General features: G+C 55.7%; 2 protein-coding genes across 8 annotated transcripts in view; one reads left to right on the forward strand and one right to left on the reverse strand.

Moving 5' to 3' along the window:
• DNAH1 (dynein axonemal heavy chain 1) overlaps nt 1-3,517 on the forward strand; it is a 77,452-nt gene extending 73,935 nt beyond the window's left edge. For 4 of the 5 annotated variants that reach the window (XM_021409545.1, XM_021409543.1, XM_021409547.1 and 1 more), the window contains exons 74-80: nt 58-234; nt 993-1,163; nt 1,344-1,474; nt 1,791-1,935; nt 2,202-2,408; nt 2,824-3,058; nt 3,245-3,517. In XM_021409545.1, the coding sequence (XP_021265220.1) occupies nt 58-234; nt 993-1,163; nt 1,344-1,474; nt 1,791-1,935; nt 2,202-2,408; nt 2,824-3,058; nt 3,245-3,366 (1,188 nt within the window). In that variant the 3' untranslated portion in view covers nt 3,367-3,517. Of the gene's footprint in view, nt 1-57; nt 235-992; nt 1,164-1,343; nt 1,475-1,790; nt 1,936-2,201; nt 2,409-2,478; nt 2,794-2,823; nt 3,059-3,244 lie in introns of those variants that run through there. The other variant, XM_021409548.1, reaches the window with a different exon arrangement.
• Nucleotides 4,499-16,960, reverse strand: BAP1 (BRCA1 associated protein 1). Of its 3 annotated transcripts, none has more exons than XM_021409878.1 (17): nt 16,815-16,960; nt 14,959-14,988; nt 14,804-14,858; nt 13,930-14,062; nt 13,513-13,632; nt 12,960-13,021; nt 12,740-12,882; nt 11,791-11,869; nt 10,508-10,631; nt 10,032-10,149; nt 9,467-9,654; nt 8,716-8,849; nt 7,191-7,453; nt 6,949-7,109; nt 6,272-6,364; nt 6,075-6,147; nt 4,499-5,887 (listed from the first exon to the last, which is right to left on the reverse strand). In XM_021409878.1, exons 1-17 carry the CDS (start codon nt 16,849-16,851, stop codon nt 5,754-5,756), a joined length of 1,947 nt encoding a protein of 648 aa, XP_021265553.1. In that variant the 5' UTR covers nt 16,852-16,960; the 3' UTR covers nt 4,499-5,753. The 3 variants fall into 3 exon arrangements, with proteins under 3 accessions (XP_021265553.1, XP_021265551.1, XP_021265552.1); XM_021409876.1 differs by having other exon boundaries at nt 7,191-7,663; XM_021409877.1 differs by having other exon boundaries at nt 7,003-7,109; nt 7,191-7,663; nt 16,815-16,959.

Below are 17,264 nucleotides of genomic sequence, written 5' to 3' on the forward strand. Positions count from 1 at the left end.
TGTAGCAGGCTCACGATGCATGCATGGGTTGGATTGCCCTCGTGGGATCCCTCGCAGGTTCTGAAATACACAGCTGGGGAGATCAACTACGGTGGCCGTGTGACCGATGACTGGGACAGGCGCTGCATGATGAATGTTTTGGAAGATTTCTACAAACCTGAGGTTCTAATTCCTGAGTTTGCCTATTCTGAATCTGGGATCTACAAGCAGATCAGTACCTCTTCAGACCTCGATGTAAGTACTCAAGTAACAAAATGCAGCTTTACAGGTCCAGGGGGATTGTCCTAGTGCAAAGGGAGTGTGCTTCTCCCTGAATCCCACAGCCTTTCCATTCCCCTGGGGGAATATAAGTTTATAAGAATGTGGGGATCTTCAGCTGTTTTGGGGAAGCTGCATCTTTTTCAAGCAACAGGAGGAAAACCTTGTCGATGTGCACAGGAGGGGGTTGTAGCTATTGCCAGAATACTTCATCTGAAAGCATTTGTGCTCTGAACCACTTCAGTATCACGTACTTGAAGTGCCTGAGGAGCTTTGTGCAGGAGACACTGCAGGAAGCTCACTGCCAAGCTGCCCGTTCTTGTAACATGTATTTGCTTTGACACAAGTGTGATTTGAGTCCCCAGCCAATGCATGAGCTAGGGCCACAGCCTCCATTCAGCCAGCAAACATGGCTCAAAGGAGCTGCCACTCCCTCAGCCTCCCCTTCTGCACTAGCCAGCATAGCTCAGGGCCCACAGATGCTGCCCCTAAGTCAGACCTGTGAATTACCTTTCCTGGCTGCCACACGAGACAAGGAGCTGTGTAAATGTCAGGAGCTCAAGCAGTAAGACAAAGACTAGCTTCCGCCTGAGCCTGCAGGCTGCTGGGTTTGGCTCCTCGAGCAGCCCTGGCTTTGGTGGTTTCAGGCCAAGCCCATGGCAGCCCAGAGAGCTCACAGTTCTTGTGCTCCCAGCCCCTCCATCTCCCTCACAACCTGTGTGATTCCTCCCCAGGGGTACCTGCAGTACATCAGGAGCCTGCCGCTCAACGACAGCCCAGAGCTCTTTGGTTTACATGACAATGCCAACATCACCTTTGCTCAGAAGGAGACCTTCGCTCTGCTAGGGGCCATCCTGCAGCTGCAACCCAAGACATTCACGCTGGGCGGCTGCAGCAGGGAGGAGGTGGGTGCCCCAATCCCACCAGTGCTCTGGCACAAGCAGTGAGCACAGACCACATGCTCACATGCTATGCCAGTGCCACCCTGCCCAGCAGCCAATGGCTCTGCCATCCAGACATAGCTCTTCCCCTTCCCAGCATCCGTGGCTGGCCAGATGCTCACCTGCTTGCTGTCTGCCTTCCAGCTGGTGGAGGAGACTGCAAATGAGATCCTGGCGAAGCTGCCTGCCCCCATGGACCTGCAGGAGGTGATCCACAAATACCCACTGCTCTACGAAGAGTCTATGAACACAGTGCTGGTGCAGGAGGTGATCAGGTAACCCCCCCCTGCGGCCTCCTGTCCTGGTCGTTCCTTGGGGAATGACCAGTGCCCCTGTTCCCCTCAAGGAACCTTGTTGCTGAGCAGTGAGGTGGGGGCAAGGACTCTGCTGTCCCAGCCGTAGCCTTCAGCTGATCCCTGTTCTATGGGGACTGATCAGTGTCTGCATGTTACTGTCAGCAGTCTAGGGCCTGGGGGCAGTTAGAGAGCCCCATCCAAGAGGATGGATACCTAGGGTTACATGAAGCTCACTGTACCCCACACCAGGTCATTCTGTGATCCCTCCTGCAGAAACAGCAGCTCTTTCTCTTAGGTACAACAGTCTCCTGGAAGTGATTGCTCAGACACTGAAGGATTTGCTGAAAGCTCTCAAGGGCCTGGTTGTGATGTCCTCTCAGCTGGAGCTGATGGCCAACAGCTTGTACAACAACTCCGTCCCCACTCTGTGGAACACCAAGGTAACACTTCCCGGCCAGCCCCGCTGCCCCCAGGAGTTCTCCTGACCCCAGGGAGAGAATCATCAAACCCCACAGCTGGGCTGGGCTGTCTCACACAGAGCAGGCTCCTGCTCCTGTGGTTTGCAGATGTTTCCTGCCTCGTGCAGGGGGTTCTCAGCCCTAAGCTGAAGGAGTCCCCGGACTCTGTGCAGATGTCAGCAACTTGGGCATGAGGTTTAGGATGTCCTTGTATGAACTCAGCACCTTCCTCTCCGTGTACCCCACAGGCCTACCCATCACTGAAGCCCTTGGCATCCTGGGTGAATGACTTGGTGCAGCGGGTTGAATTCCTCCAGAAATGGATCAGCCACGGGATCCCCTCTGTGTTCTGGATCAGTGGCTTCTTCTTCCCTCAGGCCTTCCTCACTGGCACGCTGCAGAACTTCGCTAGGAGATCTGTCATCTCCATTGACAACATCTCATTTGGCTTCAAGGTAAGGGAGTCAGACAGATTGTTTTTGCTGGATTTCTTTGGAATTTGCCACCTGACCACAAAGACAGCAGTTCTAGGCCCGACCTGCCCAAGAGGTGGAACCAGTAGTTGCACATGGTACCCATCTTCTCCTGTGTGCCAGATACATCCACCCCCAGCACGGACGCGTCCATGACGCAACCAGAGAGCTCTCCATCTCTCCAGACTTGCTCACATCCTTTCTCCACAGGCTTTTCCTCGGGCTGCCCCACACCCTCATGATGCGAGCTGCTAGAAAACCCAGCTCAGAGTATCTGAGAACTGAAGCAGGCTCCCCTTTGGTAGCTCTGCCTTGGCCAAGAGCAGTATAAGGGGCTTCGCAGGAGGCCTCCAGGGCCGAGCTTTGCTCACAGCCCCAGGCCCACTCTCTTCCACAGGTGATGAAGGAGTCAGTGAGCGAGCTCTCTCGCCCTCCCCCTGAAGGCTGCTACATCTACGGCTTGTTTCTTGAGGGTGCCCGCTGGGACACCTCTGCCTTTCAGTTGGCGGAGTCGCGTCCCAAGGAGCTGTACAGCGAGATGGCTGTCATCTGGCTGCTTCCCGTCGCCGATCGCAAGCCTCCAGCTGCTGGCATATACGTGTGCCCCATCTACAAGACACTCACTCGTGCAGGTAGGTGCCCTAAGGACTGCTCCCAGGAGCAAAGGAGACCTTAGAAGTAGCCAGGAAAGGCACAGCCTGGGAGAGGCAGCAGGAGCTCTCACAGCTCCTGCTGTGCCAGGCGTACAGGACTGCCAGCCTGTGCCCTGGGAGCAGGGCTGCAGTGCCACGCTTCCACCTTTGCTTCCCTCCTCACAGGGACGCTGTCAACAACGGGCCACTCCACCAACTACGTCATCGCTGTGGAGATCCCCACAGACAAGCCCGAGAAGCACTGGATCAAACGGGGCACGGCCTTGATCTGCGCCCTGGACTTCTAGCCAGCAAACTGCCCAGGCAGGGGAACCACCCCAGGGACGGGTAAGGGCAGTGAGCAGGAGGCAGGCACTGACCACCAGTGGCTACTCCTCTTCTCCTCCTTTCTCCCTAGCTGCTCTCTGCACCCTGTATTACAAATGGAGTTGAACTGCACCAGCATTGCATTCTGTTGTTGTGTTCCCCTCAGTTACACCTCTTTTTTAGAATCACAGCATGGTTGGGTTGGAAGGCACCTCCATGCCCCCCTTCTCAACTTCTTCTCCCACTCTGTACTCACATCTGGGATTGCCCCAAGTACAACACCTTGCCCTTGGCCTTGTTGAACCTCATGAGGTTCTCGTGTGCCCACTTTTTGAGCCTGTCCAGGTCCCTGTGGATGACATCCCTTCTGTTGTATCAGCTGCACTGCTCAGCTTGGTTTCATCCACAAACGTGCTGAGGGTGCACTCAATCCCACTGTCCGTGTCATTGATAAAGATGTTAAGAGCACTTGTCCCAAGAGGGACCCCTGGGGGACAGCACTCATCACCTGGACATAGAGCCACTGACACAACCCTCTGGCTACAACCATCCAACCAATTCTTTATCTGTTGAATAGTCCAGCCTTCAAGTCCATCTCTCTCCCACTTAGAGATAAGGATGCAGTGTGGGACCGTGTCAGAGGCCGTGCACAAGCCCAGGTAGATGCCATCAGTTGCCCTTTGTCTATCAAAGCTGTCACTCCATTGACCCATCCACCAGCTGAGTCAGGCATGATCTGCCCTTGGTGAAGCTCGGCTGGCTGCCTTGGATGTCACCTCCCCATCTTCCATGTGCCTGGTTCGTTGTTCTTCCTTCCAGCTCCCAGCCTCCAGTTGGAGGACGGAGGGGAGCACTACCTGCACTCCTGATCCCTTCAGCTTTTTTCCAACATCTTTCCCTTTTGATATTTCAGCCTCCTTGGTGCAATTTCACATGAGCCAGTGTGAAAGACCAGGACTGAATAGTAGCCTCTTCTCCCCACTTGTGTTTCAGCCTCAGCCCAGCCCTCTTCCCTCTCCTGGCAGTTCTCCCCTGGCCCAGGGGCTCCTCTCCCTCTGGTGCTCCCAGCTGCATGCACGCACCTCTCCCCTCCCCTGCACACCGCTCCCCCGGTGGCTGTTACAGGAGAGCTTTATTCCTTCAGACAGATCCATTACATACAGCACTTGGTATGAGACACAGCAAGAGACGGAAGGATTTTCATTCCTTCAACAAGTACAAAAAAAAAAAAAAAAAAAATTCCACAGTCAAGATCTGTACAAATTTGCACATTTGGCAAACTCGGTCCCATTCTGCAGCTGTTCCTCTTGTCCCCATCACAGCTGCTGCTTCTTCCCCCATCGGCACAGGGGACAGGGCAGAAACCCTCTGCAGGAGCACTGAGCGGGCTGGGGGGCAGGAAGGGGGCGAGCAGGGCCAGCAAGCTCCTGCTCTGCAGCCTACTTGGGCAGGAAAAGCAGCTTTGGGCTCCCTCCACTGTTTCTGCCTGCCACGGAAGTTCCTGTCACCTCTTCCCAAGCTGAAGGGCTTCACCCAGGGCACCAGGCAGTTCCAGGCCCAGCTTCCAGCCCCCCAGCACCACGGCCAAGCCACCAACCTTGCATTTTTTATTCAAGGAGTAACTGAGTGTGACCCAAAAGCACTGCCAGGGCCACACCGCTGGTCCTTTGGAGAGCAGCCGTAGAAGCGGGGCCACGTGCCCTCCCAGCACCACCACGGAGGGCTAGGGACAAGGTCCAGGGGGAGTCTGGCCCTGGGGACAGGTGGCACTGCCACCCCAGGGGATCAGCACACAGGTGGGGTCACGCAGGGCCGTGGTGCTGGAGAACTGTTCCGTCCAGGAGCTGCTTTGCTCAGCCGCAGCCAACAAGCAGGTCAGAATCAGAAAATCAATTTTGTCAAGGAAGATAAAGGAACAGAAAACACAGGTGGGAGGGTCCCGGGGCAGCGCAGAGCTGAAGGCCTGGACGCAGCACAGCACCAGCCCCTGGCAGCTGTGGCCAGCATGGCCTCGCATCATCAGCCCCGGTGCCCCCACGGTGCCCACCCCCCCCAGCCAGGCGGGCTCTTCCTTTCCTCCCATCACCAGCCACGGCCCCCAGACAGGCTCAAGGCACCTGAGCATGGCCACAGCCAGACAGGCAGCAGGGCACTCAGCCTCGCCTTTTTTGCTGCAGGGCTCTCCTCAAGACAGGGCCTTGCTGCCTTTTGGGCTCAGAGGAAAACCCAAATCCTGCTTGTCCCCAGGCTCCACCTCAGCCAAAGGCTTCTCACTGGGGTCCCTCTTCCTCAGGCAAAGGGTAACATGTATCCAGGTGCCGCTGCCCAGAGCCACGAGGGCGAGCTCCTCTCAGTCTCAACCCCGAGGCTACTGCCGCTTGGCTTTGTATGGACGGGAGCGTTTCCGGCGGTCCGGCTTCCTCTGCTTGTGCAGACGGCCGATGCTGACCCCCTGCCGCCTGCGGACGGAGATGTTCTGCTCCACGAGGCTGGCCAGCATGCCTGCAGGGAAAGGGGCGGCAAAGACACTGCAGGCAGCGCTGCAAGCAGCACCTATGCACAGCAGAAGGGGCTCGGAGCTGGCAGCACGGATGCTGGAGGGCAGCTCAAAGCGCAGCAAGCTCCACACAGCCCAGTGCTGCAGGCCCCAGCTGAACCCGAACCTCGTGCTCTGCTGCCCTTGTCTCACCTTCCTGGGCCAGCATGGAGATGAAGGTACAGATGAACTCGTCGTAGTTGTGGGTTCTCCTCTGGTCATCGATCTACAAATAGATTGCACTGCTCTCAACTGAACCACGTTCCCTGCGCTTTGCCATCAGTCTGGCCACAGGTGGAAGCCTTCACGGAGCTCAGCCAGCAATGCATGCAATCCGTCAACAAACTCACCTTGAATTTCTTTCTCTTCTCTACCTCCTCCTTCAAGCAAGCCTCGTAGTTGGCAATCTCCGCCTCCACACACTTCAGCAGCGCCAGCAGCTCCTGCCAGGATCAAGCAGAGCAAACGTGAGCAGATGGAGCCCCACGTGCCAGCACCCAGCACGGGAGCTGCAGGGTGAGCTGGGGGCATTCCTCTCTGTGCTGGGATTCATCAAAGAGGAAAAAAAATGCTTGACGGGGGCCAAAAACCAAAACAGCACAGCATTATAGGGAACTTCTGAGCTGGGTTCATTCTGCCTGAGCCCAGCCCTGGTTTGCTCCACTAACCAACAGAAGACATCTTTCTAGGCAGCTCTCCTGCAGGGAGCCCTGCATGTGCTGGTGCTGCCCAACCCTGGTCCCGCTGGTGGCTGGAGGGCAGGGATGTGGGCAGGGTCCCGCCAGGCTCCGGCCCAAAGGAGCACATCTCAAACTGCAGGAGGCAGGGGCTCTACCCACCGCCAGCACAGACGTCGCAGGATGTCACACGGCACAGAACCTGCACTGCCCTGTGCTTGAGACACAGCTGCAGCGGCGCATGAGCAGGACAGCGCGTGCGTGTGGTTCGGTCACTGCCAGTGCTGCTGCGTCTCTGGGCGAGCGCAGGGAGCTCCACGTCCCTAGGGCTTTCGCAGCACAAAACTCACCTTGGGAGAATACTTTTCCCCCCCAGGGTGATCACTGGTCCTGCCAAGTCCCACCTTCTCTTTGCTGCCACTGGCCTCACTGCCCTCCTTCTCGTCCAGTTTGATGGCGACCTGGGCTTCTTCACCGGGTTTGATGGAAGGGGGGGAGCTTTTCCCCCCATCTGCACACAGGGGAAGGAAGCATTATAGGAGCCACAACAGAGGGCACGGTCCCATCACCGCAGGGGACAGCTGGCACCAACCTGCAGCAGCCAGCGGGCAGAACACGCCGTCCTCCGTGAGGTGCAGCAGCCCAGAGCTGATGATGGGCCCCAGGTCCCTGACGGCCCGGTTGTAGCGCAGGCAGTCAATGCGCAGGAGGCCGTCCTCCTCACCAAACAGCACCTTGGAGATGTGGGACGTGACGGGGCTGGAGGGACGGGTGGGGTTGGCCGAGCGGATGGGAGAGCGCAGCGGGGAGTTGAAGGCGCTGCCGATCTCGGAGGCGGTGTCCGTGCTCTCATTGCTGGGGGTGGGAGAGGGCTGGGAGTGAGTGACGATGGCCACAGCAGCTCCGCCGCCGCTCGTCTTGATGGACAGGGGAATGGAGAGATCCTTCTGGGACTCCTTCAGCTTCTCAGCCAGGACGTTGATGGTGTTGGGCTGGAGGACGGAGAGCTGGCCATCCGCGGCCCCCGCTGCGTGCTCTTGCTTTACCTGCCCCTTCCTTTTGTACCTGCCCAGGAACGCAGAAGGGAAGGTGATGCTGCTGGAAGGAGGGGGCCCGGCTGCAGCACAACAGGCACTGCCAGCTCCACACTCAGCACTTGAGGCCATGTGCTGGGATGAAATGAGGCCTGGAACATTTCTACGTCACCCCCACAGACAACAGCTTTTCTGGCAGCAGCCTGCCCCACCGAGCTGCTCGGCTGCAGGGATCCCCTCATGGTGAGTGTAGTGGAAATGCTAAGTCACGGCTTGAACCAGTGATGGAGCACCTGGTGGGAAGGCAGGGCCAGCCCAGGGGAGCTCAGGCACATGGAATGGATCCTGGCTCCATCCCTTCCCACACCTCATTTAAGGGTTGGCAGTTGAGGTAAAGGTATCTTGCTGGAGATCCCTGCATACCTGAGGCCTTCTGAAGGTAAGCAGTTTCTTTCTTTTATTTCTGTGCCCACAGCTGTTGCATTTGAGCAAATCCTCACTTGCTGCAACCTAGGACCTTGCTGCTCTGCTGCCGTTGCTGTGCTTTCCATCACGTTACACTGGTGGCAAATGAAGCCTCCAGGCAGAGCACCGCATTTCCTCAGGCACCCTTGCATACAGCTCAGCCTCTGCCATCCAACCAAAAAGGACAGTGATGGATCAGCTGTGAGGTGACCTCGGCCCAGGCCAGGCTCCACCACCCCAAAAGCAACCAGAAGATCCACTGGGGCAGCTGGGCAGCCTGTGAAGGAACTTCCCAGAGACAGACAATACATTCTGCCCAGGAACGGTCGGAAAAGAGGGGAAGCAGGGAAGCCCCAGATAACAATTACTCCAGACAGTCAAAATTCAGAGTTGATTACGAAGAGCTACAGAAAGGTTTCACAAAATCCAGTGAGCTAACAGTAAAGACTGGGCAAAGAAGAAAGCAGCCCTAACTGCACAGTCTCAGCCTGTGATGTTGCTAACAATGCTCAGGATCTGGAAGTCACTGCAGACAGTTCTGCACATGTCAGCTCTGTGCACAGGGTCAGGCACAAAGCTAAGGCTCCTCTTGCCCCCTCCCTCAGCTCCAGCTGTTACCTGATGGCTGAGTTGGTGTTACGAACTTCCTCCTCCTCATCATCGTCATAGTCATCCTCATCATCCGAGTACTGCTGGTGCTGTCGGACCGGGACCCGGCTGCGACCCACTCCTGCTGCAAGGTCTTCCTCCTCCTGCAAAACACCACTGCTGATGCTATCTCTGACAGCTGGGTGAGGAGGAAGAGCCCAGCAAACAGCATCTGTGGTCCATCCAAGCACCAGGGGCCTGACACAGAGCGTCAGCAGACAGGAGGAACCCAAGCTCACAGTTTGGGTCTGTCTAAGCCTTGCTGGCTTGTGTACAGCCAGGTCAGCAGGAAAAAAGGGAGCTGGGCTCTGTTCTTTTGCCACCTACATCCTTCAACCCAGATCCTCCCCATTCCTCCCACAGCAGCTCCTGGATGTGGTTCCCCCAGGAAGCTCTTTCCTTTCGGCTTCACTCACACACAGCCTTTATGCTCAGAGCTGGTGTGTTTGTTCCTGCTCCTGCACAGCCTCCTTCATGCCAGGACCCATGTTCCCAGGGCAACACAGTGAACCACATCAGCTAAGGGACCCACGTTAAAGCCAGCCTCTTTTGTCAGGTCTCTTTTTACCCTCCCACCTTCCAGCCTGTGTAGCACAAGGGGAGGCATGCTGGGAGGAAGGCCTTAGGGCTGCTGGCAGCAGCAGTTCCAGGAAGTTGGGAGACTGGATGTGGAAAGCTCGGCTCAAGCCAGGCATACTGCTGGTGTGGAGCTCCAACCCACCTGCATGGGGGACTTGGCGTAGTTGTGATTATCCAGGAAAGCTGGCAGCCTCTGCACGATGGGGTTGGGGTTTGCTGGAGGCACCCCATTGATGCTGCTCGCTGATGCCTTCGCCACCGGTTTGGATTTGGTGGGTGGGCTCTGCGTGGCCATGGCGTGGCCCTGGCTGGCAGGCTCATCAGTGCTGTCTGCAATACAAGCACAGCCTCTCATGGCCATCGCTGTTTACTCAACATCCTCTGCCACTCCTTTCCCATTCTATATAACAGCTTTGTGGAACCTGTATGCTCCACCAGACAAAGAGCAGAGCATCACACCCACTTCCCGTTCTACTTCCAGCTGTCAGAAGCATCCCCACATGTAAGCCCTCCCCTTTTCAAGCTCTGTGCCCTCAGGCATTTGCAACAGAACTGGTCAGCTGGGCTTGGAGAAAAGAAAGTAAAGCTGACCATAAAAGATCCTCAAGCTCTAGGTAAGCCAGACATTGTCATCAGCCAGTGCCCACAAGTGTTCGCCCCACGGCATGGCTGGAATGGCTCGCAGAACCACTGGAATGGGGGCCTACCTGGATGGGTACTCTCTGGAGTTACAGTCTTGCTGTTGGCTGGCTTTGCCTCTTCAGGAGACTGAGATTCCTGAGACTTCTGGGTCTGGATCAGCTCAGGCTGAGTGACTCGGATAAGCTTGAAGGCAAAAGACAGATTGGATGTGAGCGCTGGACCAACAGAGCTCAAACCACATCACTCCATTAGAGCACTGCAGAAGGAGAACTCGTGATGTAAGCCAGTCCCCAAGCACTTGTGCACCATCAGCCAGCAACCCTATGGATAACCCTCAAGTGAGCAGCAAAGGGCTGAGCAGCAATGATGATATCTCCTCTTCCCACAAGAGGTCACTCTCAAGACACACGCACAAAAAAAAAAAACCCAAAAAAACCAACAGCATCACAAAACCAGCCACCCAAGGTACCTACAGCTCAGTGACAGCACAGCCTATTTGCCATCACAGCCCTGCACTCCCACAGGGCTTGGGCTGCCCCACCTGCTGCAGGGCCTCCAGCACAGTCTGGCGGTTCATCTTCAGGATATGGAGCTTGGACTCATATTTCATCCTCCGATCAGGAACCACTGCCATCAGGTTGAAACGGATGTCGTGGTACGGCTCCCTGCAGGATGTTACAGCAGACATCAGACATACTGACCCCTGGGGTTCTCTGCTAGTAACCAGCCTCCAAGCAGACTTTGTGCCACTGAACACCACCCTCTGCAAACTAGCTGAATGGCCAGATCCAATCCACCTCATCGTCTGCTCATCCAGACCATAACACATCTGCTTCTCTATGAGAATCTCAAAGGAGGTGGCATCAAAAGCCTCGCTGAAGTCAAGGCAGAGAATATTCCCATCTCTTCCCTCATCTACCAGCCAGCTGTTTCACCACAGATGTTACTAGGTTGCTCAGGCCTGACTCTCCCTTGGTGAATTCACGCTGACTATCTCCGATCACGCTCTCCTTCCCGTGGCTGGAAATGGTTTCCAGGATTACTGTTCCATCACATTTCCAGGGATTCAGGTGCTGCTGACTGCCCTGTGGTTCCCTGGGTTTTCCTTCCTGCCGTTCCTGAAGGCAAGAGTGATATCTGCCCTCCAGCAGACACTGGGATGCTTGAATTCCCCCATGAGGACGAGGGCCTGTGAACAAGAGGCTACTTCTAGCTGTCTGTACAAAGTCTCACCCACTTGTTCCTCCTGGTCAAGCAGCCACAGCTGACACTCAGTGCAGTACTACCCACACCCATCTCTTTAGTTCTGACCCTTAAGTTTTCGTTTGGCTTGAGATCCATCCCCACTCCCTGCCCTCCAACTGCTCCCTCTCCTGAAGGGGAGCTCCTCCTCCCCTTCCCTGCCTGTCCTTCCTGGAGAGTCTCTCTCTCCCCATCACAACACCTCCGTGACCCCAACAAGCTCACAGCCCTGCAGCCACACACATCTCCAGTTCCTCATGTTTCTTCCCCATGCTGCCTCAGCACTCAGGCTCCTGCCCACACCGCAGGAGGCCCAGCACCGCCACTCCCTCTCCTACAGACTCGAGCCAACAGGGACCTCATGTGGCCACTCCTGTCCGCGAGGCAATCCGTAGGGACTGCATCCTACCGAGTGCGGCTTCTCAGCATGCTCTGGGGCAGGGGAAGAGAAGGCAAGCTGGTGGTGCACCGGCACCCCCTGAGCATTGTCCTCACCCCCACTTCCACAGCTCATCGCACAGACACGAGCAGAACTGATCCAAGGAGATGAGGCAGTGCCTGCACCAGCGCCTGGGACATTACCCTGCAGTGGCCAGGCCGATGCGCTCCATGATCACTCTCCTGGCCTTGTCTGTCCATTCCTCGTCATCAGCCCAGGGCCCTGTGGTAAAACGGAGCAAGAATTAGCAAAGCAGGCCATGGCTCCTGCTTCAGGCAGGACAGCATCAAGCAGCGATCCTGCTGTCCCCACGAGGCAATTGCATGGCTCCCTTACATCCCAGGGAACAAGAAACACGGACTAGGGGGCCAGGAGCCAGAAGGACCACGCTGTCAGCAACGAGCAGCCAACATGTGGCTTGTATACCTTGCCTCTGCCTGCCAAATGGAAAACATTAGTCAGCAGCAGGGCAGACAGGCAAATTCTGAACCCTATAGAACACAAGCAATTTGCAGGCTCTGCACTCTCAAAGTCCAAGAAAATCCCTGCTCCAGAGCTCAGACCTCAGCTGCCACTGGGTCTGATGCAGTCCTTAAGAAGCCTTAGTAGGTTTCTTTAAGTGGGTGCCTTTCCAAGGGGCCTGATATGTAGAAGTCCTAGCTGGGATAAGAAAGTGTCAAAAAGATGGGACAAAATGGTCAGGTCTTAAGAGAGGGGAGTAGTTCAAGCAGTTCTGCTGGGATCAGTGTTGGGGACCTCGGGCCTCAGCACACAAAGGTTATTTGACATAGGAAGGAAGTGAGAAGGAGACAAATTCTGCTTGCAACATCATGTTAATTCAGAGCTACAGAAGGACTTCATGGCCCTGAGCAACTTGGGAGAAACACAGTAAGGCTGGAAAAAACAATGCAATAATTGTTTCCCATGCTTTTTTCTTTTTTGTTTTTTTTTTTTAAAGCCTCCAGAGTAAAGTCTCCAAAATGAGCTATCACCACTCAGGACAAATCTGGGAGCCACTGGAATCATTCTCCACAAACACTAGCTAATGCTAACTGACAAACAATGCACTCACAGACAAACCAGGGTTCTTACCATGGTCAATGGGATAGACCTTCAGCCCATCCAGCTCGAACAGCCGTCCCTTGATAGGGACATAGCTGACAAAATGGAAAGCCTCCATGGTTCGCACAGCGCTGATTCCATTCTGTTTCTCTGGCAAGTGGCGAGGCTCCGGCCTGCGACGGCGAGAGGCAAAAGGTCAGTGCAGAGCCTGCTCCAGCAGAACTGAGCTGCAGGAGGTACCCTCACTCACCTGGCGTGGCTGTTGTGGGCCTTGGCCAGCTCGGGGGCATTGCCGATGGCATAGCCTTTACTCTGCAGCAAAGAGCAAGAGAGAAAAGTAATGGAGAAGTAAAAGGAAACCAAGAAAATGCTTCCCCTGTCAGCTCCCTGCTCCCTCCGTCCACACACAGGGCTTTAAGAACAGCTTCCAGGCACAGCCTCCCCTCTGCTGAGTTACAAGGTGAAGACCCAGAATGAGATAAACACACAACTGCTAAAGAGAAGCAAAGGGAATTACAGCTGGAGAGAAGCACGGACTTCAAGACAGGTCTGAAGGCAGAAGGAGTACATTTCATCACAGACTTGGAGAAAATAGGTGGGCTAGGGAATAACACAGCAGAAGATGCTTCCTCCCTCCAGACATACAAGGACCAAGGCATGGCAGGAAGGTTCAGTAGAAGAGGCAGTGTTCACACAACATGCAGCCATAAAGGGCTAGAAAGGAGCCAGCTTGCTAAAGCACTGCCCAGAGAGGGAGCAGGAGACAGACACACGTGTCACCCACACACAGCCTCTGTCTCTACCTCAGGGCTGAATCCTTTGGTGAAATCCTTCATGCGACTCAGCGTGGGACCCAGGTCCACATTGTTGCAGTTCAGGAGGACGCTCAGCAGGGCGTGGGTGGCACAGGAATTGGGGATCAGCTGCAGGGTGACACAAGGATGGCTTCAACAACAGGAACTACCCTTCACAGTCACCAATAATCAATTATGAAATAAGGATGCAGAAACCACTTCTAGAGCAGCAACTGGAGGTATGCCTTGTCTCACAAAGGAAGGGAGATCACCCTCAGTCAGCGAGCCACACCACGGCCTCACGAGCTCCTGCCCACAGTGCAGGCCACTCAGGCCTCTCTGGGGGCTCTCAGCCCTCTCTGTGGTCCAGCTCTCCCTGTGGTGTCACAGGAGACACCTGCCCCCCTCTCCTCACCCCCAGCCTACCTGGTGAGCAAAGAACATGTTATTAACGATGTCATCGTCGATCACCGACGTCTCGTCCACCAGGGTAGAGACCTTCCGGCGGGACCTGCGCTCCTCAATCCACTTGAACAGGAAGATGAACCCATACACGGGGCTGGGGAGAGATGTTGTCAACTGCACCACGATGGACAAATCACAGCAGTGGGGCTGCTCTGCCCACTGCCAGAGATTTTCGGTTTCAAACCACAGGCAAAGTGAGAGAGGGAAAGCAGAACCACCAGCCGTATCTCACTAGAAGTGACCATCTCTGCCACAGGTGCCCCTGTCCCCATTACCCAGGGCACTCCCATGCTGATGCTCAGGACAACAGGTGAGCTTGAAAACCCAGGGGTTTGACAGGTCTCAAGGCAGAGAAATAGGAGGTGAAATCCACCTCGGGGCACTCACAAACAGTGCTTAGCCTCCAAATGATTCCCTTCTTTTATAAATACCCTGTATTCATTTTCAAAAGGAGATCAGCCAACAGCTTTTAAGAAAGCCAGTCTCAGAGCAATTTCAGAGCACTGAGACAGGGAGAAATCCCACACTCCAAGCACGCAGGCTTGATACAGGACCTCTCCATGACAGAAAAGAGATTAATCCCCAAAGTGTGCCCCCACATAAGGTCTTTCTCTCGGCATAATTGTGTCCATGGCCAACCTGCCATCACAACCCACGATGCCATGAAGGATAATTCAGCAGAAGAGCAAGAGCAGGAGTTCACCTGGCCTGCCCCAAAGTTGACCCAGCACTCCTGGCTCATCGTTCTCCATACTGACAGCCTCACTCAAGTCCTCTCAGCCCCAGAGAGCCATTTCGTTTAATAGAACCCCCCACTTTCAAGCCCACGACTCACCCTTGGCATTTGCTTTGCAGATCATAAATCTCTTCAACCTGCACCCCCTTGACCCCTGCAAACAAAGGGCAGAAGCTGGTGTGAAGCCCACCAGAAAGGGCTGGAGGTAATGTCAAGCATGAAATCAGCTTCCCGGGAAGGTGCCTTGGACTCACCAAAATCTTCGACCAGGAGTGTGAAGAGACCTGGAAAGGGACAAAACCAACAGGTTACTTCTGGCTGAAGAGCATGGTGCAGAGAGGAAACTGCTGCTGACCCAGGGAGGGCAAATGTGGTCTCGAGCTATGGCACAGCTGGAAAAACTGCCAGCTTGACAAAAGGACTGAGGGTCAAAAAACTCAACATCTTCCTTTCTCCTGGAGGACCAAATCTGTCCTCAGTGACTGTAATTTCCCATTTCGGAGGGGCATAATGAGTGACACAGGTACAGGGAGCATTATTTGACATCAGGAGCTTCCACTGTGGTGCCACAGCAACACCTCACTTGGCCCGTTTTTCTGGCAGCTCACTCTGACACGCGGAGTTAGCAAGCTCGAGACTGGAATAACAAATCTGCATCTTGCACTCTCTTAGAAAGGCTGCTGGAAGCCCAACAATAAGGATTCAAGTCAGAGAAACATCCCTATACAAAAGGGATTTAAGGAACCTGATGTGACTGATTTAACCAAGAAGGGAAGAGCCAAGGGGTTTCAAAGCTAAAGCCACTAGAGCAGGGAATAAACTCACTCTCCAGTTTCAAAAGTCTACTGACCACAGCAAAACAAGGGCAACAAAACGCATGAAGGATGTCACAACGCGGCCAGTGACAATTTGCACAGCTCTCACACCAGGTGAACACAAACAGCCATAAATGCTCAGACTGGCAGCAGCACGGCCAGGAGACAGAGCCAGGTGCCCAAAAGGACAAGGGGCGATGGGAATGAGCTGTAGCGAGAGGCTGCGCACCAGGAGAGCTCTAATTCTTCACCACCAGAGGTGCCAACTCTGGGAGTAGCAGAAATCTTCTCAGACAGGCTCAGACTCAGTGGGTCGTAGCTGTGAAGCTGCAGCAGGGAGCCTGGCATCCGGCTCAGGTCTGAGCTGTCACAGCCTGGGGTCCACATCAGAAATAGCTGGGATTTGGCTCAGCAGTGGGGCAGAAACAGCCACTCTGCAATTCTTCATCACTCCAGTGAGGAGCTGGTACTAACACTGCACACATCACGGCATGGGGATGGATTGCCTTGCAAGAAAACCACCCTCCTTCCCAAGCATCAGGGTGCAAACTGTGTTTCGGTTTTGGTATCGTGGTGATGAAGAAGAGAAGAAAGATGGGAATGATCGGGGCTATTCCTAAGTATCAGTAAAAGGATAAAGAGCAGCAGAACTTCAGCTGAGCTGGAGACCCGCAGCAAACAGACCCCTTCACCGAGCACGGAAAGGCAAAGCAGAACACATGGCAGCCCAGGTTCCTTGCCTACAGCCCCAGAAGTCCACCCGAAGCTCAGCCCCATGTGCTTTGCAGCCATAGAGTGTTCTCTGCCCCTGTACCAGAGGTGTTCCCCGCTGGGACAGCTCTGCTCATGCTCTACAATCAGTGATTGCTGGCCCTGGTATTTTGGGGATGAAATATCTACAGAAACGCTTTCCACCTCGCAGTCACAGCACTCCAGACGCCGTCCACAAAACCCTTTGGGTTCAGCAGATCACTCTGGGGGCTGCCTGGGCCCCTACTCCCCCTAAAAGCCAGCCTTGCTTTGTGCCTCCCTACTGCTCCTGCAGCCCCACTCCCCCTACCCGCACCCACTCACAGTCTCCCTCTTTGCTGACTCCCCCATAACCCCTCACTACACCACCCACAGCCCCCAACGACCCACACTGACCCTCAGCCGGGCTTCAAATCCCTTCTCCCTCCACACAGACACCCTCCAGGCCGTGTCCAGAGCCCCCCGGCCCGCACCCACAGGCCCCCGGCCCTCCCCTCAGCCGCTGTCGCTCAGGCCAAACTCCCCGCCCCCGACCCGGGGCTCACCGGGGTCGCTCTCCAGCTCCAGCCAACCCTTATTCATCTTCCTGCGGCCCGGCCCGCGCCGCCATGTCCGGCCCCGCCGCCCGCCCAACTCTGGGCCCCACCGGCCCCGCCACCGCCGCCGCGCCCGCACCAGACGTCATCGCCGAGCGACGCTGAGTGACGTCACCGTGCGCCACCTCACGGCTGTCCCAGGCAGCGGTGAGGGGGCGCCACAAAAGTCCCGCGGAGGCCTAAGCCTGAGCCGGGCCTCAGCGGCGAGGGGGCGCCATAAAGGTCTCGCGAAGGCCTAGGCCGGAGCCGGGCCCGGAGCCTCTCCCGTTCTGCCCCAGTGTTTGGAGCTTCGTTCCCCTGCAGCTGGGGACTGGCTGGAACTGGGCAGTGCACCGCCAGGCCCTGCGTCCGGTGTGGGGGAGCGCGGCCAGGCCGCAGATTGTGGGGTGGACCTAGGCC

Source organism: Numida meleagris, chromosome 11 (genome assembly GCF_002078875.1).
Source record: "Numida meleagris isolate 19003 breed g44 Domestic line chromosome 11, NumMel1.0, whole genome shotgun sequence".
Taxonomy (NCBI): domain Eukaryota; kingdom Metazoa; phylum Chordata; class Aves; order Galliformes; family Numididae; genus Numida; species Numida meleagris.